The following is a 26,693-nucleotide window of genomic DNA, read 5'->3' on the forward strand; positions in this document are numbered from 1 at the left end:
GGACGGCACCAATGCCTGCCCGCCAGATTCGTCGTTGCCTCTTCGTCCTCGACTAGCCCAACGACAACCTTCTTCACGCCGTCTGGGTGCAACAAGATCAATCTATTCTCAGCATGTTGATATCATCTTTAACAGAGGAAGTTCTGTATCTCGCCATCGGTCACTCCACCTCTAGGTCTGTTTGGGTGGCGATGCTAGTGCTTGATACGCCCCACTTCCTTGTGGATCGATAACCCGATACGCCGGATATTTATTTGTTTGTCAAATATACTACAATCAGCACCACATCACTGCACCACTGCACAACTGCACCAGATGCACCACTGCATCACTCCTCAGATCTTGGCCGTCTAATCTCACATCTCAGCGGTGCGTGAGGATTCACATGTTCACATGATAGCAATGGTTCACTCCTGAAACGGACTCTATATATATGACAGGAGATATGCCAAGAACCGATATGACCTTTAAAGGGTGTAATTACACTTTTTAAAAATTTAAGGATCTAATTGACTTTTCATGTAAAATTTAGGGACTTATTTGACCAGTTTCCCTATAAGATATTTATTTTTGGGAAAAGGGTCAAATAGGCCCTCGAACTTTAGCTTAAAAGTCAATTAGGCCCCTAAACTTTTTAAAGGTTCAATTACACCCATCAACAATTCATTTAGGTGCAATGAAGCCCAAAAACAAGTTAATGACCTGCTATCAAGGTCATTAGGGTTCAGGCCACCTTCCGACGAATTTTCCGACAAAAGAAATGTGACCAGCAACCGACCCAGATTTGCCGAAAATTTCGCCGGTGACTTCTTTTGTCGAAAATTTGCCGGTCACTTTTTTTTTTTTTTTTTTTTTTTGCCGGAAAATTCGCCGGAAGGTGACCTGAACCCTAATGACCTGTGATAGCAGGTCATTAATTTATTTTTGGGCTTCGTTGCACTTAAATGAATTGTTGATGGGTGTAATTGTACCTTTAAAAAGTTTAAGGGCCTAATTAACTTTTAAGCTAAAGTTCGAGGGCCTATTTGGCCCTTTTCTCTTTATTTTTTATATTTATTGAATTGGAATACAATGCTCAAAATAATAAATGTTGACTTATAGAAATACATGTCTAACACCGGAGTATACTACCCTGTAGTTTACAAGCAAATTAAAGGTAGTGATGAAGAATCTAAGCAATTCATCTTACCCACATACAAGCTAATCCTATAAGTTGTTAGAGATTACACTAAGCCAATTCAAAAAATAATCCATAAATTCTCACCAGCTCACACAGTGTAAAACCTAAGGTTATTAGTAAATAAATTTCCTTACGATTTCTACACCCGTGTAGTGTTAAAATTCATAGGTGTGTGACAAGAGTGTTCTAGCTATACCTGATTATCATTGAAACATAACATATAAAAATATGATTTAGCAAAAATCACACACATCAACAATATATCTTTCACACAACAACTATTAAGAACTAAACTAACAAGGCATAATATATTACAAGATTAAACCTTTTTGCACTGCATAGTCCAAAAACCAGGCCTTCCACACGCCAAAAGGAGACTGAATGCAGTTCAAACACTTTGTAGATTAACTTTGATTTCTAGGTTAATTTCCACCCTCGTAACTTTGCAAAATGTAATTTTGCAAAATTTTGTTTTGTCATTGCATTGGTTTTCTTACATCTTAAGGACCATTCAAAACATATTAGAAGTCATTCAAATCATGCATTTGACCATCCTTCAATTAAAATATAAGGAACTAATTCATTTAAAAGCATACGATAGAATGGAGTGGGGTTTCCTGGAAAAAATGATGACGGTGCTGGGGTTTAGTGATAAATGGGTTTGTCTAATAATGTTGTGTGTGACAACTGTGAGTTATACTGTAATGGTGAATGGGGAGGTGGGGGGACGGGTCAGACCGACTCGTGGACTTAGACAGGGAGATCCTCTCTCTCCTTATTTATTTATTATTTGTGCTGAGGCACTTTCGATGTTATTGCAGAAAGAACAGATAGCAGGATCTATACATGGATGTAAAGTGGCCAAGGGTGCTCCCCCGGTGTCCCATTTATTCTTTGCGGATGACAGCCTGCTGTTCTTTAAGGCAAATATCCAGGAGGCTACTGTGATTAAAGAATGTTTGATGAGATATGAGGAACTATCTGGACAGGTTGTGAATTATAACAAGTCAAATATATGCTTTAGCCGTAATACCCAGCACATGGTCAGAACACAGGTGGCGAACTGTCTTGAGGTAGTGCAGGCAAGTAATTTTGGGAAATATCTGGACCTCCCATCGTTTGTGGGCAGAAATAAAAGAGCAGTTTTTTCCTATGTGTAGGAAAAAATCAGGCAGAGGATTGGATCGTGGAACACAAAATTATTGTCTCAGGCTGGTAAGGAAGTTTTATTGAAAAGTGTGGCTCAATCTATGCCAACTTTTTCAATGAGTGTTTTTTTGTTACCTGAAACAGTTTGTCAATCCATTGAGAGAGCCATGAATAGATACTGGTGGGGAAGTGGCAGAGATAAGGGGATTCACTGGAAAGCATGGGATAAGTTATGTATCCCCAAGAAGTTTGGTGGTTTGGATTTCAAGGAATTGAGGGCTTTTAATTTAGCTATGTTGGGCAAGCAAGCATGGCGATTTTTGACAAACCCAGAGTCTCTGGTGGCAAGAATATATAAAGCCAGGTATTACCCCACTTCTAGTTTTGTTGATGCTACTATTGGTAATTGCCCAAGTTTTTGTTGGAGAAGTATTATGGCAGCACATCCAGTAGTGGTAGCTGGGAAAAGACGCAGGATTGGAAATGGGGAGACAACTCTTATTTGGGGACACCCATGGCTCCAGGATAATCCAAGTCCCTTGTACAAACAATTATGCCTGAGGAGTTAAGAGATGCACGAGTAGCAGGTTTGATTGACCCACAAACACAAACCTGGGATCCACATATTTTATCTGATTTATTTATCCCGGAGGATGTGAGCAGAATAGTTATGATTCCTGTTAGCCCTGGTTATGATGACTCATGGTACTGGATAGGTGACCCAAAAGGTATTTATTCAGTAAAGAATGCCTACAGGCGTATTGTTGGGGATTATGAGAATAACCCAGGTGATTTTGATAAATGGGTTAAGATGTGGAAATTGAAAGTACCACCAAAATGAAAGACTTTTTTGTGGAGAGCAGTATGTGATATTTTACCCACTACCTACAAATCAAATTAATAGGAGGGTGGAGATAGACCCGACATGCCCTATGTGCAGATTTAATAATGAAGATATGTTGCATGCATTAGTTTATTGTGAATATTCTGTATTAGTTTGGAATATAACACAATTACCTATTACAAATATTATTACAGATTCATTTGCGGAATGGTTAACCAGGGTATGGCAATTCTAACAGAAGAACAAACACAACTGATGGTGGGTGTTCTATACAATATTTGGAGAAATCGCAATTCGACAGTGTGGGAAGGGGCCATGGCACGGCCGCAGGCTGTGGTGAAGGGGGTGGCAACCTTGATGAATGCTTATGGTGCGATACACGGTCGTACGGCGAGAGATGGTTTACGGGCACAATCCGAACCGGTGTTGCCCGGCAATCACATGCGATGCTATATAGATGCGGGGTTTCGGCAGGAAACCGGGGAGGCTACGTATGGAATTGTGTTATTGGAGCCCGGTGGCTCGTTTGTGGCAGCTAAGAATGGCAGATTACCTGTTTGTTTCTCACCACTCATGGCGGAGGCTATGTCTTTTAAAGAGGCACTGTCCTGGTTAGTAGAAAGGAGTATTAATACAGCCGATCTGCTCACGGATTGTATGGTTCTGCGAACCGCTATACATCACCAAACTACACCCGGGAAGTTCGCTCGTACGCTGGGTTAGTAATTGATCAGTGCAAGATAATGATGTCTTTATTTAGTTTTGTTTCATTAAGCTATGTGCCTAGACAGTTTAATTTGCATGCGCATACTTTAGCTTCGTTAGCTCTTACTCAGGAACATTCTATGTATTGGGATTCTATCCCTCCTGACGCTATTATAGCTTAAATCAGTTAATACAATCCACAGATTGATTTTTTCAAAAAACCTCCAAAATAATTAGAGGCAAGCCAAAAATTAAATAACAAATATGAGTCAAAGTGTGTTCATTTTTTGGCTTGTAACTTTTCAATCAAATGCTTGTACTTTTTAGCAAACACTTAATATTTATAAATAAAAAAAATAAAAAAAAAGTTACAAACTTACAACCGAAATGTAATACTTTTCAATCAAAGATTAATGATTTTTAAGAAAAATATAATACACTTTTAGAAAAATGTAATATTTTAAAAAAATTATAGACTATTAATTTTTAGTGAGCACATAATACTTCAAAAAAAAAAAAAAAAGTATTGTTTTTTACTCGAATGTCAATACTTTTTTAGTAAATATGTATGCTATAGCTTTATTTGGTAAAATTTATTTTAAGCTACAAATAAGTTGAAAGATCAGAGTTTATTTTAGAGCTTATAGTTTATTTTGAGCTACAAATAAGTTATAAGCTCTGTTTGCTAATACATGGGGAGCTTAAAATAATAATTTATTTTGAAACGTTGTCCTAAAAAACGTTTCAAAATAAGCTAGATATGCCAAACATGGGCATAATACTTTTCAAGTAAAAAGTATTACTTTTTATTTTTTTAAAACTAGATTTATGGAAAAAGTAATGCATGCTTAGGTCATCTCCAACCCATTACACCAAATTCTGCACCAAATTTTACACTAAAAGGAATATTCTCAGCATATTCTTACACCAAATTTTATTCATCTCCAACCCATTACACCAAATTCTATTTCTACACTAAAATAATTTGTTTTCTCATAAATTTTTACTTTAATTTTTTTATTATAAAATTTAATTGTAATTCAAATAACATTTTTATTCCACAATAATATAACATATAACAATTATTACATTTAATTTTCAAAATTAACATATCGTTTTCATATATGCTCAACCAATGCATTACGAAGTGCATAATGCGCTTCTCTGTCCAAAATTTACACTAAAATGAGCAACTGCAAATTTTTGCAAAGAGAGCTAAAGAGCAAACATATCAACAGGGTGGTCTTGGAGATTATTAATTCTAAGTATGTTTTGTTTAATTTCGGATGTATTCAGTTTAATTTTATGATAATTATGTTTTATGTACTTTAATTTTTAATTAATCTATATATAATATTAGGCTTGTTTTAATCGTCTTGATGTGATCTTTCACATGATATAATTTATTTTTAATTATTCAAACTTTATATTCATGTATTTAACAAAATATGTAAATCCATAAAAACAAAATAAGGATACAAAAAGAATTAATAAAAAAAAAAACAGGGGGCAAAGTTGGATTAAAAAAAATTTACTCCGAAATGGCGTAAAGCTACCGTGCAGCGCCATATTTGGCGCTGCACTGTAGCCAATCGCCAAAAATGGCGCCCACTTTGGCGCCTTCATTGGAGCAGTTTCAGCGCCAAAATGGCGTTGGTGGGCAAAAAGGCGCTCCGTTGGAGATGGCCTTACCGAAATGTGTTACTATTAGATTGAAAAGTATTACATTTTTACTAAAAAGTGTTACTTTTTCCATTATAGATATTTATTTAATTTTTTTTTTTGGTTATTAAATCTTTAGTCTAATATTTAAAAAAAAAAAATTGTTTTAATGAGAAAAGTTAATGTTGTAATATAAAATTCTTTTATTAATTTTTTTTTTGGTCTTTTGTCGAAGATTTCAAGTCAGTGCATTTTTATTTTTTATTTTTTTTGAGAAGAAACGGCGAAATATATTAACGGGAGTCAAACTCCAAAGCATCAACAACAAAAGGGAAAGGGACCGAAAAACAGTCCACACGATCAGTCTTAAATAAGGCCTCCCTAGCTAACAAGTGGGCGACCATATTCGCGGATCGTTTAACAAACAAAAAGCTGAGATTACAAAAGTCTCTAGCTATGTCTCTAATATCCTGCATAATAAGATCAAAATAAGTGATAGTAGAACTTGTTGGCACACTGTTTATAACCTTTATGCAATCACACTCCAGCTGAATAAAGTTCAAGATATTCTGGGACTTTAACCACTTCAAGGCTTCACGCACTGCCATTGCTTCAGCTTCATCAGGTCTACATAAACTGTTATAGGGAACCTGGACTGCTGCTTTAAATTCTCCACTTGAGTCCCTTAGAACAAAGCCAAATCCCATCTTTAAGTTGTTTGAGTCCAAAGCTGCATCTGTATTCAGTTTTAGCCATCCTGATGGTGGTCTGGACCATTGAGTAGGAAGGCCAGCTTTGTTAATCAATTGCTCATCTCCATAATTAGCCTGGTACCACTCAGTAAAGTAAGATTGAGCCTCATTGAAAATTACCTGCCAGGAGGTTACCACTTGATTCCACACTTTGTTATTTCTAGCCTCCCAAAGCTTCCAGCAGATAGATATGAATAAACAGAGCTGGTTATCAGAAAGGCTGCAGAAATTAGACTCCAACCATTCCAACAAAGTAGAGAAACCCTGATAAACAATATTTCCAAGTTGATCCCAACATCTTTTAGCAAGAGGACAATTGACAAACAAATGGAAAGCAGATTCATCGTCAAGGTTACAAATCTGACAGATTGGGGATACCTGAACTCGTTTTATCCTAAGCAGGTCCACAGTGGGCAAAGATGAAGTGCACAGTTGCCAAAAGAATATCTTTACTTTTGGTGGCAGCCTCAAGTTCCAACATTTTGTCTAGAAAGGTTTTTGATCATCTTGCAATGGGCCTTGCAATTTCCTATAACAGCTCTTGACAGTGTAGATCCCTTTTTCATCCTCCATCCAAATAATTCTATCCTGATAGTTTGACTCTGCAAATGGAATATTTGAAATAAGTTTCACAACATTGGGATTGAACAAAGAATTTAACAAATCAAAGTCCCATGATGTCCGAGTTGGATTGAATAAAAAGTCCACTGTGCTATCTTCAAGGGGATGAGGTGCTGGAGAAATTATATAAGGAGAATCCGTGTTTGGTAACCATGGATCCTTCCAAACTTTGATGGAGGAGCCATTACCTACTCTCCATCTGTGGCTCTGTTTGATAATAGGCTGCACTTCCATAATACTTCTCCATATAAATGAAGGATTGCTTCCAATATTTGCCTCAAGGAAGGTGCAAGAATGATAGTACTTGGCTTTGTATAATCTTGCTAGGAGAGAGGTTGGATTTTGTATTAGCCTCCAGGCCTGTTTGCCTAGAAGGGCTAAATTAAAATCCCGGATCTTCCTAAAATTCAGACCACCCCACTGCTTTGGAATGCAAAGAGACTCCCATCTCTTCCACCTTATGCCACTGCTTCTCTCTCCATCACAACCCCACCAAAACCCATTCATTACTCTTTCAATTTCCTTTGCCATTTCCAAAGGAAGAAGGAACACACTCATTGCAAAGGATGGGATAGCTTGAATAACGTTCTTAAGCAGTATCTCCCTCCCAGCTCTAGAGAGGAACTTATGAGTCCAACTCTTGATCCTGCCTAGCACTTTATCTTTGATAAACCCCAAGATTTCTCTTTTGTTCCTTCCAATCAGTGATGGCAACCCTAGATAATTTCCATTCATGTTCCCTTCACGCATGTTCAAAGTTGCACAGACCTCGCTTTTACTGTCCTGGGAGACATTTCTGCTGAAGATGAGGCTGGATTTTTTGTAGTTTACAAGCTGACCAGAAGCAAGTGCAAAATTATCAATTATGTCATGTATGATCAAGCACTCAGAGGGGGTGGCTCTGCAGAATATGTAGCAATCATCTGCAAAAAAAGAGATTAGAAATAACGGGTGCATTCCTGGCAATGGAAACACCATGAACAGCACCCACATCAACTTTCTGTTGGATCATAGAATGGAAAACCTTTAAGGCAATAATAAACAGGTAGGGGGACAAAGGATCCCCTTGCCTCAGGCCTCTCTTAGGATAAACGGACCCCACCTCTCTGCCTTCCAACAATATTCTGAATTCAACAGTAGAAATAAACTCCCAGATGAGATTGATAATAGAAGCAGAAAAACCAAGCTGCAATAGGATAGCTTTCAAGAAATTCCAATTGACTCTATCAAAAGCCTTGCTCATATCCAACTTTATGCCAACATAACCAACCTTCCCTTGTCTCTTCCTATTCAGATAATGGTTCATCTCATAGGCTATCATTATATTGTCAGTAATGAGTCTTCTTGGGACAAAAGCTGTTTGGGAATCTGAGATAATTTGGGTTAGAAAAGGCTTGATTCGATTGGCTAAAACCTTTGAGACCAGTTTATAAAGAATATTGCAGAGGGATATAGGTCGTAGGTCATTCATGGATTCAGGCTTTGTTTTCTTGGGTATAAGAACAATATGGGTGAGATTAAGACCAGCTGGGAGTTTGCCATTTGTGAAACACTCATTGCAAAAAGATAATAATTCAGAGCATATAATATCCCAGAAATGTTGAAAGAAGCCCGGGCTTAAACCATCGGGTCCAGGTGACTTATCAGGCTTCATATCAAACAGGGCATTTTTTACCTCCTGGAGACATACACGTCTAACAAGAATAGCATTCTGGGCATCCGTAATCTTTGCACTAAGACCCTCAATAGGGTAAGACATGGTAGTGTCCGTAGAATCAAGAATATTAGCAAAATACTGAGTAACAAGAGAGTCAAGATGAGTACCTTTTTCTACCCAAGCTCCATCATCATTCTTGAGCCTATCAATTTGATTGTTTTGCCGGCGCCTACGCACAGAATTGTGGAAAAAGGAGGAATTCGTGTCACCTTCCTGTAACCAGAACTGTTTCGCCCTCTGACGCCAATAGTCGTTTTGTTGCCGGAGAACAAGCAAATACTGGTATTGCGCCTCCTTAAAGAGCTGAATCCCACGAGCATCCCTTCTGTGTTTGGTATTTTCCATTCGGCGTTTCCAGAAATCTAATCTGCGGGTAAAATCCTTTGCGAAATTCTTCCCCCAATTCCAGATTGCTTTTCCACAGCGGCCAATTCTGTCCAGAAGTTGGTGACCATGAGTTTGAGACCAGCTTTGTATCATGACTTCCCGGCACATAGAGTCCCTGAGCCACAAATTTTCGAACCGGAAGCGTCCTCTCCCTGAAGGAAGAATAGAGGGTAGAATCTGTAGATGAAGAGGTGAGTGATCACTCTTTGCTGCAACAATTGAAAAAGCCCTCGCCTGGGAGAATGTCTCACGCCAAGAATCAGAGACAAGAACCCGGTCCAACTTCGCCTCAATCCAATTAGGAGTTCCCTTTGATTTCTCCCATGTAAATTGGTGACCATGGAAGCTGAAATCACTTAGACCACTGAATTCGACCGCTTCATTAAAACCTTCAATGAGTCTCCGTGGTTGTGGATTGCCTCCCCTTTTTTCTTCCGGTTTTAGGATATCATTAAAGTCCCCCATAACAACCCAAGGGAGGGTGTTGAGAGAGGATAGATGCTTTAGAAGATTCCAAGAGACTGAACGTTCTTGTCTGTTCGGGACACCATAAAAACCTGTGAATCTCCATCTGCAATCGCCAGAGCTCAGACACACCTCGGCGTCAATGTGATGCATAGAATAGGATTTAATGTCTACTTCAGTACCTTCCTTCCAGAATAAAGCAAGGCCTCCTCTACGGTCAACCCAATCAACATTAAAAAGCCCAGTCAGGCCCAGTCTATTTTTAATGCCTTGTAACTTACTAAGGTCCATAAAAGTCTCCTGTAGAAATATAAGGTTGGGTTTCTTAGAGTGGACAAGGTCCACTAAAACCTGAACTGTCGCCGGATTCCCTAGCCCACGACAGTTCCAAGCTAAACAACTCATTGATCTGGGCGGGCCTGGTCCACAGGTCCCGCCCCTAAACCATTTTTTGAAAGAAGCCCATAAACATCAGCAGGGATCAATGTGGGCTGAGGTGTAGGCCCATCAGCCTCAACCCTTCTCCTTTTTTGTTCCAATATGATCAGCCCATCACTGTCTGAAGTATCACCAACATTGGTGACATCTGTTACCATGGGTGACACGTGTTGGTCCGCCATCCCTTCCGTATTCTGAGCAATGATCCGGTCGTACGCTGTACCAGGCAATGTACCCCCACCATCTTCTGCCGTAGCACTCGCCTGTCCTTGTCTGACACGCTGATTTGTCGTATTTCGCTGGTCGTCGTCTAGCACAAGCCAACGGCTACCTGCTGCCGGAGATCCACGGCGGCTAGCCGCACGAAGCCATGGGCCATAGGGTTTTTCCGCTGACAGGGTAACGCCTTCGAAAAGCTTTGGACAGAATTTCTCAGTATGGCCGATCAAACCACAGATAAAGCAGAAATGAGGAAGACGCTCGTACTTGAAGGAGATCCACGACCATTCACCCCCAGTTTTCCTGATGCACATCTTATCCTTCAAAGGCTTTGATATATCAATAGTTACCCTGATCCTAAGGAAAGGTCTCCACCATCCTTCATAGTTACTGTTTGCAAAACTGATAAAAGTGCCAATATGATCACCAATGACCTTCGCCGTCTTCTCCGAGTAAAAACCTATGGGCAAATCGTGAAGTTGAACCCAGAAGTCCACCTTGTTCAAATCCATAGCGAGTGGAGTGACTTCCGGTTGCATTTTCGCCAGAACGAGCAAACTCTGCTCAAAGGACCATGGGCCATCCTCCAAAATACGGTTCAAATCGATCACATGGAAGAACTGAAATAGATAAGTGTTGTTACCTATATCCTTGACGGCCATTCCTCTGCCTGGACGCCAAACTGCTGCCAGCGTATCTCGTAGGAAAACAAACTTCACAGGCTTCTCGGTGACAAGGCGCCCTACCAACATGAGGCTGTGATTCATGCTCTGGTCGAATTCACAGTCCCCATATTCATCGTCATTTAGCTCAAGGGCGGCGTAGGCAGATTCCAGATCCTCGGCTGCGGTCCCTGAGTTCGTTTGAGGAGCTAGAGGGGGGGAGTCATGATGTTCAGAGGAACTCGATGCTTCGCCATGGTGGGTAGTGGTAGCCATAGAAAAGAACGGGGAAAGGAGGTTGGATGAAAAATAGAGAGAAGGGAGAAGAAAGCTTGTTACTGTGCACAAGAGGGAAGGCTAGCCATAAAAGCTAGAGAGAGATATTTTAATATTCACCTTCTATCGACATAGTGCATTTTTATTTAATCTAGTGAATATTATGTAGTAAATTTAACTGGAATGGCAAATTATATCATGACATGCGGAGCATAATGAATTATGCATAATAGATTATGCACCGAGCTTCTAAACGACGTCATTTTGTTTAATGAAAAGAAACGGCACCCGTTTCGTGCCGGTCCGCAAAAAGTAACTCTGTTATTCAGTTTCATTTTGTATACACAGCAGTTTCAGTTCAACACAACTACAGTTTCATTTCGATATAACTACAGTTTCATTCGATATTTATACACTCAAATATGTGAAAGTGTTATTTAATTTTATTTTATATACACTATAGTTTTATTAAAACACACCTACATGATCATTTCGATATAACTACAGCTTCATTGCACAATATACACTCAAATATGTGAAATGTTATTCAGTTTTATTTTATATACACTGCAGTTTCATTTCAACACAAGTACAGTATCATTTTGATATAATTACCGTTTCGCTGGGTAATATACACTCAAATATATGAAATTGTTATTCAGTTTCATTTTGTATATACTGCAGTTTATTTCAACACAACTATAGTTTCATTTCATTTCAATTGCAGTTTCACTTGATAATATAAAAATAATGCGTGAGGCAGTGTCAGTTTAGATACACTATAGTTTCAGTTGGTAATTAATACACCAAACGCGCGCATTCCGTTAACTGTAACGACTTGCCGTTTTTGGATCGCGGTGCACAATGGATTGTGCACTGCGGTCCGCAGTATAATTGCTGAACTGAAATATATCCTATTTTTAAACAGAAAATGTCATTTTTAGATTTCTTTTGGATGTAATAATGAGATGGGCCGTTTTGGGCTAAGATTGATGTTTGGACAGATGTTGAGTGTTACTTTCTTTTGGGCTAATGGTGAGCTTTCTCTGTTTGAATGCTGCTTATTTAAACACAGCTTCTTATTTGAGTTTTACATTCATTAAAATTCTTATTTTAATTTCTAAAATATTTCACTCTTCACTTTTGGTCATCATATTTAAAATTTATTAGATAATTTTTTTTGAATGAATAAAGAAACCCGTCATCACTACTCGAGAGTATGTATAAGGTAAACTCCGTTTCTGTGTAATAACCTGCAAATTATACACAAGAGATAAATAGCACTAGGAAGACTTTGTTTAACAAACTCAATCGAAAAAGTGTCATTTTAAGACATTAACTATTAAAATATATTAATTATAGTCTTGAATTGTGTCATTTTTAATAATTGAAGATGACATATTTTGAAGTGTCATTTTAAGACATTAACTATTAAAAATGACATATTTTGAATAATTGAAGATTAAATTTAATCGACTTTAAACTTGTGAACCAAATGAAAAGCACATATAGTTAAGGAATCAAAACTAAAATTAACCCTATTTTATCTTTAAAAAGTGAAAAACATTTTAAGATGTATTAAAATGGAAATTTGAAAGTCTTTTTAGATTAAATAGGAATAAGGGTCAAAAAAGTCACTCAATTGCACACCAAACTGCAATTAAGCAATTGAACTAAAAAAAAAAAAACAATTGAGCCATTGAACAACACAAAAATATGCAATTTAGCATAAAATGACATGTTTAGCTGATTAGCAAGTTACCGATTTTAAAATTAATTTTTTAAAATAATTTTTAATAAATAAATAATTAAAATATTAGAAAAAAATAGAAACTGCAATTTAAAATTCTTCTCCGGCCGGCAGTTCCTTTTAAAAAAAAAATATTTTAATTAATTAATTATTAAAAATTATTTTAACAAATTAATTTTAAAATCAGTAACTTGCTACATAAGGTAAACAGGGTCATTTTGGACTATATTGCATAATTTTGTGTTATTCAATGGCTCAATTGCAATTTTTTGAGTTCAATGATCTAATTGTAGTTTGGTGTGCAATTGAGTGACCTGTTTGACTCTTATTCCGATTATAATTAAATATATTAAATATAATTAAATCTCTCCATGTATGTCAAGACTAGCCGTTTATGATATCGATGGTGTATGGATTCTAAAAAAAAAAAAAAAAAAAAAAAAAAAAGTATATTGTATCACTCAGTATGGTATTAATTGGGTTGATTGGAAGTTTGGAACTTGTTAAAAAATTTAAAAGAAATTAAAATAGAAGGGTGTAGGGTATTCCTTGAGTTAATCCCAACCTGAATCATTACTCGGTATTACTTGGGTTATATCGGAAGGGTTCAAGTGTGGGTATAGCTTCCCATGTCATTGTGCGATTCATGCACCTTAAGCATTAAAATGACGCATCCTAAGCACACAAACAAAGCACCTTAAGAACACAAACCACGCGCACATAAAGCTTTAGGCTGCATCTTAAGTACAGAAACCACGTACCTTAAGTATACAAATCACGCACCTAAAGAACACAAATCATGCACTTAAGGTTTTAAAATGGCGCACCTTAAGCATACCAAAACACACACCTTAAGAAGGAAAACAACGCATCTTAGGAAGGAAAACCACGCACATTAAGCTTCAGGTTGACGCACCTTAAGTTTTAACAACTACTCACATTAAGCAAAAAAATCACGCACCTTAAGCACAAAAATCACGATCTTGAGTTTCAACAACTACTCACATTAAGCATACAAACCACACACCTTAAGCACAAAAATCACGCACCTCAAATTTGACCTAGATGCAAAAATTACCAAATTGCCACCGTATTTTTTTTTTTAAAAAAAATTATTAATCCTCGACGTTGATTTAAGCAAGGTCAATGGCTCAGATTTAACTGCACAATCGCACGGGAACAGGTCTTCCTGTGCGGTCGGTGCGGTTTACACTATTAGATATGCATAAATGCACCATACAGTGTTCGAAAGTACACCAGAACGAAATGTAAAAAAATGCACCACACACCAAAAAAAATACACCACACATAATGGTGTATTTTTAAACACTATGTGATGCATTTATGCATACATAATGGTGTAAACTGCACGGGAAGACTTGTTCTCACAGGAACCTGGCTATATATATATATATATATATATATATATATATATATATATATATATATATATATATATATATATATATATATATATATATATATATATATATATATGAAGTCTCCGGTCGCCGTCGCAGTTGGAGATTCTATCGTCTGCTTTTGTCCCTGGCCAGCCATAATGGCTCTCGGGTTGGTGCTGCTTAAAGCCTCAGATTGCCGGAGTCGTCTCTGGCGTGATTACATGTAGCTTTTTAAAAATAAAATAAAAAATAAAAAATTAGTCCACGTGACTGCTTATGTCAGCATTAATCGTAAGGTTACAGGTAAAATGGGTGAATTACACTAATTTAACAAGTTGGGAGGTTCAATTGGAGTTTTTTATAGATTGAAGGTCCAATTGTTGTTTTTGGTATACTTTGATGATCTATTTGACCTTTATCTCAAAAAATAATAATAATTGTAATTTTTTACATCTTCACGGATATTCTGTCGAGTCGGGGTGTTGGGGCCCCTTGGAGTTGGGATTCAATCTTTTGGGAAGAATAATAATTGTAATTTGGTTACTCCTTTGACCTTTCATTAGCACGTGGAAGACAACAAAATCAACGAGTGAAAAGTGAGCGAAGGTAGGGACCAAAAATCCAACCTAGATTCGTTAATTAATATTATTGGAAAATGTTAGCTGCATATGGAAGTACAATCTCTGTCTCATTTTATCGTTATACTTATTATTTATTAGACAAATTAATTTTTTTTTCGTTTATTTTCTTTAGTTTTTTTTTAACTTTTTTTTTTTGAGTTTAATAGTTAATACTGCTTTTAGTTTAGTATCTAAATATATAAATTTTTTATATTAATACTAAACTTAATATCATGAAAAAATTTTAAAATAATTTCAATCAAGCCTCGCTAGTCGAACCATATACATAAAATGGAAAGGATGGAATAATAAAAAACTCTCAGATCAAATTTTATTTCAAAAAAAAATTAAAAATAAAATAAAAATGCCTACTTTTTTTTTTCTTTTACATAATCAACTAAGTGATGTAAAGAATGAGGTAAACAAAAAATTAAAAATAAAAGTAAATATAGTATTATTCAATAATAATACACGTGAGCATTATTGGTCTATCTCGTTACCTAACTCGCACCACCTACTCCCAAGTGGCCATGCCTCAGCAATGGGTGACCGAATGAAGTTGTTCAACCTAGTGACCCACACACCCATTATTTTCTAAAACAATTATACATTAAAAAAAAAAAAAAAAAAAAAAAGAGCAGTGTTCTCCACTCTGATTCTATGCATGCACATTTGTTTTTGATCATTTATATAAAACGTGTCAAATATATTGATAGGGTGTAATTTACACAAACAAATTTTTCTTTAATTTGCCGACATGGGACTTGTGTTTGTCAATTGGACACATTAAACCTTTCAATCTCATCATTCTACTATTATAAGTATCTCTTTTATCATTATTACATACCCTTATAAATTAAAATAAAAGAAAAATACATGTACTATTCAAATATATTTACATAGATTACTTACATTGGGCGCCAAGACCTTGTGGTCTAATGACAATAAGGTTGGACTTCTATTAGGTTGAGAAAGTAGTTTATGACTTAAAAAGTAAGGGGTCCAGTTTTTCATTTGCATATAATTATACAAAAACGAAAGAATGGAGATGGAAAGCTATGTTTGTAAATTGATTTTAGTAAATAAGTTTTTCATTTTTCATCCTTTCACTTCTACAATTCTCTATTTTTTTCAAAAAATCTTTCATTTTTTCATTTTGATAAATTGATTTTAGTAAACAAGTTTTTCATTTTTCATCATTTCACTTCTGCAATCCTCTATTTTTTTCAGAAAATCTTTCATTTTTTCATTTTGATAAACAACCCCTAAATCTCCCTTGGAGATCTACCTCATATATATAGTAGACAAAAGGCAAAAAAAAAAAAAAAAAAAAAAAAAAAACATTATATACGGAATCATTCTCCTCTATGGTTGGAAAGAATGACCAGGGATCGAGTCTCACCAGCAGCGGCAGTGTGGGAGCAACCTTTCAAAGTGAGGGGACTCCTTATGCGCAGTGAGCAAAGGTCTAACCTCTGTGGTTCATGTTATTGAGTTACCATGATTTACATCCTCCCAGCTGCTTTGTCAAATTGGGATGTGATGGCCTTTAGGGTTGGGGTTCAACCTTTTTGGAAAGAATAATTAAAGTTAACTCTTTTTCTGCATGAGCGCAACTCGCTTTAATAATGGAGGAAGTTTCAAGTCAAATTAAGAAAAATAATATGGCTTAACTCACTGGGATGGTTTAGTAAGCTAAGTAATAGGAATAAGGGTCAAATAGGCTATTGTAATAATGGGGGAAATTTCAAGTCAAATTAAGAAAATAATATGGCTTAACTCACTCGGATGGTTTAGTAAGCTAAGTAATAGGAATAAGGGTCAAATAGGCTATTAAATTACACACAAAAATGCAATTAGGTCATTCAACTCAAAAAATATGTAATTGAGTCCCTGAACAACACAAAATGATGCAATTGAATCAAAGTGACCTGTTTTACGTGTTAATTTTCTGACGTAGAGGTTATAATATTAAAATAATAATTTTTTATTTTATTAAATAATAATTTTAATATTAAAATAATAATTTTATTTTAAAATAATAATAGTAATTTAATATTAAAATAGTAACTTTTTTCATTTTCGTGTGCAATTCAATGTCTATTTGACCCTTATTCCTAAGTAATATTTGAAATAAGATATCAATGTTCAAAACTCGATAGTGCTGTATATTACATTCTCCCAAATACTATGTCTAGTTGTTGGAGTTGAAAATTCAGCGTTTTAGAGCAAAAAAATAATCATCAGTAACATACATTAAACGATAAATACACAATATAATGGGTAGTGTTTTCATGGATGTTGACATGCATTTTGAAAATTAAATAAGCTTTTAGTGTATGTAATTAATTATTTATTCTCCCTTAATTGGCCGCATATGCCAATTAAGCCTACAGCGTGGACAAATTCCAGTCAAATATGATGGCTAGCAGGAACATACCTCATACCATGTAACGACAGATGTTGAAAATTATACTAGCTAGGAACTTTTTATTTTATGTTCATGCATGTGCCCGGCCAATATAATCGAATTCAGCCCCATGAGCTAACGTAGTTAGTTCATAGTCTAACTTAAAAGTTATGACGAGAGGTCGAGAGGAAGTAATATGGGTGCTTTAATATCTAGATCGGATCTCGAACCGATTTTAACATGCAAATTTACAATTATTAAATGATTGTATTGCACTGGATATGAGTCGTTACGGTACAATCATATAATAATTGCGGTGCAATGTTTCAGTAGTTCGTATATGTATATATATATATATATATATATACATATTCAGTGGGGTTGAATGCTTCCCGTGCGATTGTGCGGTTTATTAATGTGCGTGAGTTTTGTTCTTAAAGTGCGTGAGTCTTGTGCTTAAGGTGCGTGAGTTTTGTACTTAATGTGCGTGAGTGTTTACTTAATATGAGTTGTTGTTAAAACTTAAGGTGCGTGTGTTTTTGTGCTTAAGATACGTGAGTTTTGTGCTTAAGGTGCGTGAGGGTTGTGCTTAAGATGCGTGAGTTTTGTACTTAAGGTGCGTGACTTTGTGTTCTGAATGTATTTTGTTTGTGTGTTTAATGTGCGTCTATTGTGTATTTAAAGTGAGCCAGTGTAATGCCTAATGTGAGTCCACCTGGACAACCGCACGGGAAGCACCACCAGCATATGATTCCTTCCATATATATATAATAGAATTCAATATTTCAAAAAATATATATATAATAGAATTCAAATATGACGTTTAATCTTTTCCAGCAAGTATTCTTGGATCCTACCTTAAAGCTAAGGATGTTCCGATCCATTATATTGCCACCGTTGATTCGAAAGGAGACACCAAAATATCATAAGAAATTCACAATAAATTACACTGATAAATGGTGCTTAAAAGCACCTCCACATATTATTCATCACAAACTAAACAACTGGATGAGCCATATGGGACGACCCTTTAGTTTGTGAGAAAAGTCTTATTCGGAGGGGAGCCTAACAGTACAAACGATCCATCGACGATTGACCGGAATTATTTAATTTCGACAGATTACGACGTCGGCGGCGGCGGCATGGCATTCTAAGAGCCGTAGACGATCTTGATGTTGTCGACGGAGACAACGCCGCCGCCAACTTTTGGAGCCAAAGTCACCAGAATATCGTCGTCGTCCTCGGCGCCCAAATCCTCCAGCGGCTCATTCAGACCCAGGCTGAGAGTAGTCCTGATCTTCTTCATCCCCTTGTGCTTGTGGGGGAGATGCGCAAAGCTCCCGGCGTACTCCGCCTTGTCTTTGCCGCCGCTGGGGTCGTCCTCGTCGTTCAGGTAAACGTCGAACTTGGCGTACTTGTCAATGGCCACCTCAATGCCTTCTATGAGCAAGATTTCTTCTTCCGCCTCTTTCTCCTCTGCCCTCCTGGACTTCTTGGGCCGAGCAACCTTGACCTGGACAACCTTGTCGAGCGTGACGGGGAAGACGCTGGTGACGAAGGGTGCCTTAGACTTGGCGGCGTAGCCGCCCTTTTTCTTGGTGGGAACTGGCTTGGAGTCGAGCCATGGGAGGGGGGTTTTGGCGTACTTGTACCCCATTTTCTGGTTGTCTAGGGTGTCTCCCACCCGGACCTTCACTGCCTGGCCGTTCTCGTCGTAGAAGAGGAAGGTGGAGTTCAACCAATCGGAATCGGTGTAGTCTCGCTTTCTTGGTTTTCCGGCGAGCTGCTGCCATATGGTCCACATGCGGTCAACATTGGAGTGGTGGCAGTAGAAGGCTATGTCCCTTCCGGCCGAGTAGAAGTTGCCCATGTCTTCATTGTTCTTGTTTCTCGGGTCACCCACCCACCTGTGTTAGCAGCTATTATCTAAAAATGTGTAGAGCATAAATTTTGCTTTATAACTTTAGTTGGCAAATGATTGCAAGATAGGAACTACAACCAGTCTTAAATTGTTCATAGCAAATTGGAGATGTCTAAGTTGCCTACAACCTAAGTTGCCCATGACCAACAACTAGTCTAAGTTGCTTATAACTGAGCTGGGTAAGTTGTCTGTGTGGGTCAATTGAGTTGAATTTGTAACATTGTGGTTATTAAGTCAACTGTCTAACAAACTTGGATGCTAGGGTTGCGGATCGGAGCTGTCTAAGTTGCCTTAACGGATCAACTCAAATTAAAATAGACAGCCCAAATTGTCCATGACCAGCAACTAGTCTAGGGTGCTCATAACTGAGCTACCTAAGTTGTCTCTAGCTAATCAAATGAGTTGAATTTGTAATATTGTGGTTATCAAGTAAACTATCTAACCAATTTGGCTACTGGCCTGCTCAAATGTGGAGATATTTTGAGACAAAAATATAAATGTAGGAAGCCATATAATATTTTGGAATTGTGCAGGTTACGTACGTACCTATGAATTGGAATGTGAGGGCTGGTCTCGATGGAGCCTGCACCAGGGCTAGGAGCGTCTCCGGCACGGTAAGCTTTTCCGAGGAAAAGTTCCGCGGTTCCGGCATTGGTGACCATTTGCTTGTACATCAAAGCAAGGTTGTCGGAGATTCTTTGCTGGTTGGTCACATCGGTATCCGCTCCATTGTAGCCGAGGTCGACGAGGACAGGTGGGAGGTGAGCTTGGTTACGGTTACTGTCGTAGAGAGAGGATGTGGAGTCGTTGAGAAAACTGGGAAGCACCATTCCGGCGGGGTTGTCCCAGTTCCAGAACGGCAATCCGAATGAGGGGTCGCCGATCAATTTGCCCAAGATTCTCTCGTAGAAGTAGAGGTACCATCTGTGGAAAGGGAAGAAGAGCCAAGAGTTGTGGACTTGGATTTCCTGGTCAGGGAAGTTGACTTGGTCGTAAGCGCCGTTGCAGTAAGCGCAATGGACGAGCGCTTGCTGGTAGAAGTTCCGGGGATCGTCGGCCGGCAAAGCCTTCATGAGCTCGACGGCTTTCGCGAACTTGGCGATGGCGTCTTTGTCCATGGTGTGAGCCGCGGGGCGGACTCTCATGGTGGTCACAGCCGGGAGCTTGTAGTTAATAACGTTGGTCGCCACGGGAGGGCAACAGTTATCGACTACGGCGCCGGGCGGGAGATCGGCGGGTGGGACTTCACATTTGGCGATCTCCGGGGCTTGGATGGGCGCGGCGAAGGCCAGGGGGTTGGAGACGAGGCTGGAAGCACCGTAGAGGCCGCCCAAGCCGAGGAGGACATCTCGCCGGTCAAGCTTGGATTGGGAGTCGCCGCCGCCGTCGCCGGCGGCGTTGCATGAGATCTTGAAGTGGCGGTTACGTTTGGAGCTGATGAGATGTTGGGAGGGTTTGGAAAGGGGAGTTGACAAATTGGCGGCGGAGGAGAAAGACTTTGGGGTGGTGGCGGTGGGAGTGCATGGAGAAGTGAGGGAAGCCATTGGGCGTCGTGTGACCAATCCACTCTGCTTTGCATCTCTTTATATATAGTGGAAAAAGCCTCTCAAGTTGGGTGTAAAATTATTAGAAAAATACTTTTCTTCCCGTCCTAAATTTTACTTCCAATATTTTTCTTCTTCTTGATGTAACTTCAAATGAGTCAAAAAAATATTTTTCCCACAAATTAAGTTTTTTTTTTTTTCGTTCTTTTCTCTTCCCTCCACCTCACCTCTTATTTCCTCCCTGCAAAAAAACAAAAAAACCTCACACAATTGCTCTTATATGGGTGCCCTCAAATTTTGAGATAATTATTAAATTCTCACTGCATTTTCTCTTTACTTTAGAACCATTCAATCTTTCTTGAATGACAATGTTGATTTCATGACCACGAGGCAATCGGACGGCAGGCCAACACAATCGTAAAATAATTTAAAGGAGAGCGTGAGAGAGTAAATTGACAGAGTTATTATATTGCAAGAGAATTGGCCTCTGTTGGGAAAATGCAAGTGTCTGGCCAATATTTACTGATAACTTAGTCTTGGTCCACTATTCACCACAAGGTGGTGAATGGCCAAGATTTGTTAAGCGTCTATGGTCTTAATTGTTTGGCCTTTTACTATTTAAGGTGGGGTGTTATTGAGTTAAAGGATACAGAAAAACATTGTATTGTTAACTTTATTATCCATTTTCCACTCTGAGAAGGTTGTGTATGTTCCAATCCCTGCTCCGGGTGCACAGAGACGGGGATTGTTGTGTTAACCTTCGGGGGCGACGCCGCTGTTGTGAGCCTGCACCGGTAGCGGCGAATTCGCTTCTATGGCAGTGGTTATACCACGACACAATATTTATTTATTTTTCACTTTATCAGTCTATATTTCCAACAATATAGAAGCGAATTCATACTGATAATGGTGAATTTGATGTCCGGCCCGACCATGTAAAAGATACACTTGTCGATTTGCTACGATGTTCAGGCCAAGGCGATGGTAATGTTACAACATGAATACCAAGTGCTGCGTTTTATACGACTTACATGCAAAGCTAAGTATAACATATTATTAGTTTATGCGGGCATCCATAATTCATGTGCGTATTCATATAATGAATATATATTATACATGGTGTGTGACCAACTGCATGTATATACACACTAATCTTAATGTGTGCAATTGGTACTCATATATTTTACTATTGTCTTTATGTTTTATTCATATGGTCAATTACAGCAAATTCGGTGGCTAGCTAGGTACTCCACACGTGCTTTTGGTGATTATGTATTAATTAATGCTTTGCATATGTATATACGTATGGGTCTTTTAACAAAGGTAAGTAGATAAACAATGGAGTACAAAAGGCAAACACTATTGGGAGTTTTAATTCAAATAATGTTTGCGTATACCAAAGCTTATTTCTTTGTTCAATTCATGTGATCCATTAGATGTGCATAGAGACGAATTATCCATTTCAGTCTTAAATATGCATACAATTAGGTTTGTATTCACATTGCACATATCTACATATATCTATACAAATGGCATGTCTACATGATGATAATTTTGTGGTTGTATATAGATTATATGCATGAGCAATCAACATATCAATGTGAATAGCATATATTCCAACATGAAATCGAGTAGATATATATGGAGAAGAAATCAAATAGCTTGATCACAAACAACTTTGTGGGGGGAAATTGAAGTGTTCCACCCTTTGCTTCGGAGAATCTGATGAAGTAGTAAATGTGTGGGTATGTTCACAAGTGCTTTGTGATTCCTCCATTGATGAATTCCAAATGCCTTGATCAAGAATACTTGCTGGGGGAATTATGATCAATTCTTGTTTTGACAAAGCGAAAGAATTAATTTCCTGGAGAAGTGGGTGTTTGAGAAGCTGTTTCGCTGCCCATCGTTCTTTGGGGTCTCGTCTTAAGCATTTTCTAAGAAACCCATGGCTTTGTCATCTCAGAACAATGGTTGGTTGTCTACTACCTCCTACTTGAGCTAAGTATTATATATTATTAATGCTTAAATGTGCATGTATGATTATTTATTTTATCATTTAATGGGTGTCAGTAATACATTCATGAATCATCTATCTCTAAGTTTCACATTCTGGTCCCTTTGGATGTTCATGCTATACATGTAGATATATAATCCTTTGGACTAAGATTGCAAGAGATTTGCCTAGGAGGTTGGCTTCTTTAATGCAGTAAAGATGCTATTATTTCAGAATGTATCATGACTTAGTCTCTGTTACGATTAAGGTGATGCTTTATCTACTACATATATCATTCTGAATTGATTTGTGTTTATTCTTTTTGGAATAAATATGGCATCTGAATTGATTTGTATTATATCAATGTTATTTATGAGCTATGAATTTTCTCAAGTGAAGAAAAATGGTGTAGTTGAAATAGTTTTAAATATTAAAACTATTATATGTTGAACTCACCCTTGATGATATTTATGTAGATAAATCATTCTCTAATAAATATAAGTTTGAATATATTCTTTGAATATGAGACTAATTAATCTCAATAAAATTATGTGAAATTTGTGGTTATGTTATTTCACTTGAAATAGCATGCAGACAACATTATCTTTGTGGCTTACGAGCAATGAACATTTATATATAGTATTTAAAATCTTGGTTGAGTAATTTTGGAAGACCTATAATATATTTCTATTTAAAGGGTAATTATAGTGGTTTGAGATAACCAAGTTCGTTGAAATATAACCAAGTTCGTTTGAGACTTAGGAAAGAAAATTTGTAAAACTTAGTCTACAAAGGAGCCAATGTTGGGCTCCAAAGATCAATCTGGGTAAGAGATCAAATACTTTTGAGAAAAGTTTTTGTAATTGTGGGGGTAATTAACTCCTTATATATTTCTTTCCTAAGTCTCTTTGTGGTACCGAGAATAATGGTAAAAGAGAATATTTCATATTGAACATGAAAATTTCAAGGGAATTATTTGCGAGTAGATAAAGTACTCGTCAAAGTGTACATAAGTTTGATCGAGAGGATCAACTTACTTTAATAGAGAAGACTAATTATGAGGCTAGTCGTTGAATTATTGAAGGAATGGCTTAAAGCCCAAGAGTTGATGAATTCGTGGTGGATCCCACTTTTGTGGTCAAACGAAGTCATGGAAAGAATCACAAAGTAGTACACTAATTGGTCATTCTTATGATGTGTGTACTGGTGAGGTTGAGCTACAGCTCTTAATGAATTTATAACCCTATGAGATGGGTAGTCCTATTGAGATGGACTTAATGAATTCACCGCTTAATAATTGAGAGGGTGAGCATAGAATGCTCTTAATGATTTCATACCCAAATTTGGGCATAGTCTATATTGACATAGACTTAATAAAATCACCTACTTGAGTAAAAAGGGTTAGCCGCCTTTTATGAAAGATAATGGGTTATCTTTCTAGAGCACTCATGAGCAACCCGAAGTTCAGTTGGGCTAAATATATATGTAGTTTTTCGCGGAACTTACACAAGACTTAAGGTGTGATGCGTGCCACTTGGTTTAAGCCTCTAGTCGAAGAGTTCAAGATTTGTTCACTCATTAGATCAGAGGATACCATGTGTCACTACGTGCCAGTTCAAGATTCGTTCACTAGCACTTAAGTGTCAAACCTTTATACTTCTCAGAGTATTAGCGTTCTTATCATTCCCTTGCATTTGTGGGGGATTGTTGGGAAAATGCAAGTGTCTGACCAATATTTACTGATAACTTAGTCTTGGTCCACTATTCACCACAAGGTGGTGAATGGCCAAGATTTGTTAAGCGTCTATGGTCTTAATTGTTTGGCCTTTTACTATTTAAGGTGGGGGTGTTATTGAGTTAAAGGATACAGAAAAACATTGTATTGTTAACTTTATTATCCCTTTTCCACTCTGAGAAGGTTGTGTATGTTCCAATCCCTGCTCCGGGTGCACAGAGACGGGGATTGTTGTGTTAACCTTCGGGGGCGACGCTGCTGTTGTGAGCCTGCACCGGTAACGGCGAATTCGCTTCTATGGCAGTGGTTATACCACGGCACAACATTTATTTATTTTTCACTTTATCAGTCTATATTTCCAACATAGAAAAGAGTATCTACTTCTCAATCACAAGAATCATTTATGGTGTTAATCATATTTGTTTATTTGTTATTGGTACGGTTAACATGTGTGTTGGTTTCTAGACTTTTGGGAAGCCAACCGGAGGTCCAACACAATTGGAAAAGATGGTGGATCACCGGAAAATATGTAAACAAAGGTCTGGTATTTATCGAAAAACTACTCTTGTATATTTGGAAAGTTTAGCCTATTACAATGTTGCGAGAGACTATTTATAGGAATCCGAGTGTTCGTTGGTACTCGAATCTCGGATTCAACGTACATACATCTAATGAGTGATGATGAGAATTGAATGCCTTTAATGTGCTCTTAACTCATGTTTTAGCCACTAACCCCTCCCATAATCTGCCTTTAATAGCTACTTTAACTCCTCATTTATTGCTCTTAACGGTATTCTTAGGACTCTTCCTCATTCGACCGCTCGCCGCCGACTCCTTATGACACCCAGTCTCGGATGCCTCTTTTACCCGAGTCTCAGGAATCGGCTCTTGTTAATGGAAATGACTTGCTTCGGAGTTGATGATTTTAGCAAGGTCAGGATTAATCATCTTAGGTCTTTAGCAATACATATCCCTTCTCCTTCTTCGGCGGTAATCCCCGTCTCCAGTCAATCAATCACCGTCGTCGTACTATTAATAAATAAATGTTACTCCGTATCTATTTAGATGAAGATTATGTTGGTGAAGTTGGAGTTTGAGCTTCAAATGTTGAGGGGAACCATACGGGAAAAGAGGATTTTTATTTTACGTTTGAATTGATTTTTTTTTTTGAACTTTAATGTTAATTGTTGATTATATTTGTGGATTATATATTGCTACTTGGTGATGTGGATTCCTTTTGAAGTTAGAATAAGTTTTACTCTAGATAACAAAAAAGGATATCTATAATTTTTGCATATTTATTATCTTACATTTATTATAATTTGTGTTGGGATTGAGTGGGTGAATCGCAATTCAATCAAGTGTTGAATATCGGGTTAGAAACGATTGTCCTTAATATACATTGTCTTTAATTTTGACCCTTTTTGTTATTGTCAAATACTTAATATTCTTTGCAGGATTGTAAATTTCTTATTGAGAATTGATCTCCTGAATTCCTTTGAGTCGGGTCAATGATATTCAGCAGAAGGATTGGAGTAAGCAGGTAAATATTGGGGTTTCCTATATGTGTTTCTATTGTTTTGTGTCTGAAATTGGTCACTTAAAGATGTGTTGATTGTATATGATATTATGCTCTATATAGTTGAGCAAGTCGAACTAAGTCTAAGTGGGAGGTATAAAAGAAAGAGCTTGAAGAATTAAACACGGAAGCTAATTAGAGTTTAACAAGTAAATCACTTCTCTCATTTACGTTCTTCGATTAATGAATTTGAGCTTCTCTAAATCTTAGATGTGTTTACTATATAGGGCTAAATTCTATAAAATCCACCAAAAATCACTAATATACACTTTCCTTCATTTCACAAACACCACTCTCTTTTCCTCATTCATGTCACACATAATTTGTATGCAATATATTTTAAGAATAAGGGTCAAATAGGTCACCGAACTACGCACGCAACACGCACATATATATGTAATGTAATTATTTAACCAACTTGCAAGATCATACCTCCCAATCAGTTTTATTTTCACCCAAGTCGTTTGTGAAAGGCTTCTGGCCCCAAAAACAGTTCACAGGTTTCACAATTGTAGCAAATGTTGAGACTGACTGAAATAAACAGCAGTAATGTATCAACAAAAGGAATCCAAAAGTGTCTAAATCTCTTTCTCATAACAGATAGTGTTGGTTAACCATTTGGGGCATCTTAACCATGGAAAACTATACCAAATTTGATAGG

The 26,693-nt window shown here is 37.4% G+C and overlaps 1 protein-coding gene and 1 long non-coding RNA gene across 2 annotated transcripts; one reads left to right on the forward strand and one right to left on the reverse strand.

The window, feature by feature from the left end:
- The first annotated feature begins 12,618 nt into the window (after window positions 1–12,618).
- On the forward strand, window positions 12,619–18,210 carry LOC109150560. The gene is made up of 3 exons (XR_002049175.1): window positions 12,619–12,633; window positions 15,826–15,827; window positions 18,130–18,210. It is a non-coding gene; the product is annotated as an uncharacterized LOC109150560 (long non-coding RNA).
- LOC109150558 (polyphenol oxidase I, chloroplastic) lies at window positions 18,158–20,824 on the reverse strand. Its single transcript, XM_019298496.1, has 3 exons — window positions 19,728–20,824; window positions 18,292–19,167; window positions 18,158–18,256 (listed from the first exon to the last, which is right to left on the reverse strand). The coding sequence occupies exons 1-2, from the start codon at window positions 20,723–20,725 to the stop codon at window positions 18,411–18,413; spliced, it is 1,755 nt and encodes a 584-aa protein (XP_019154041.1). The 5' UTR covers window positions 20,726–20,824; the 3' UTR covers window positions 18,158–18,256; window positions 18,292–18,410.
- Window positions 20,825–26,693: the final 5,869 nt, after the last annotated feature.

The sequence above is a fragment of the Ipomoea nil genome, unplaced genomic scaffold (genome assembly GCF_001879475.1).
Source record: "Ipomoea nil cultivar Tokyo-kokei standard unplaced genomic scaffold, Asagao_1.1 scaffold2279, whole genome shotgun sequence".
NCBI classification, from domain to species: Eukaryota; Viridiplantae; Streptophyta; class Magnoliopsida; order Solanales; family Convolvulaceae; genus Ipomoea; species Ipomoea nil.

What these genes read in the sequence shown, in the direction of transcription:
- LOC109150558 (XM_019298496.1), bottom strand. Translation starts at nt 20,725, where the DNA reads ATGGCTTCCCTCACTTCTCCATGCACTCCCACCGCCACCACCCCAAAG. An exon ending in CCTCACATTCCAATTCATAG is followed by an intron (nt 19,168 to 19,727) that starts GTACGTACGTAA and finishes CTGCTAACACAG; the next exon opens with GTGGGTGGGTGACCCGAGAA.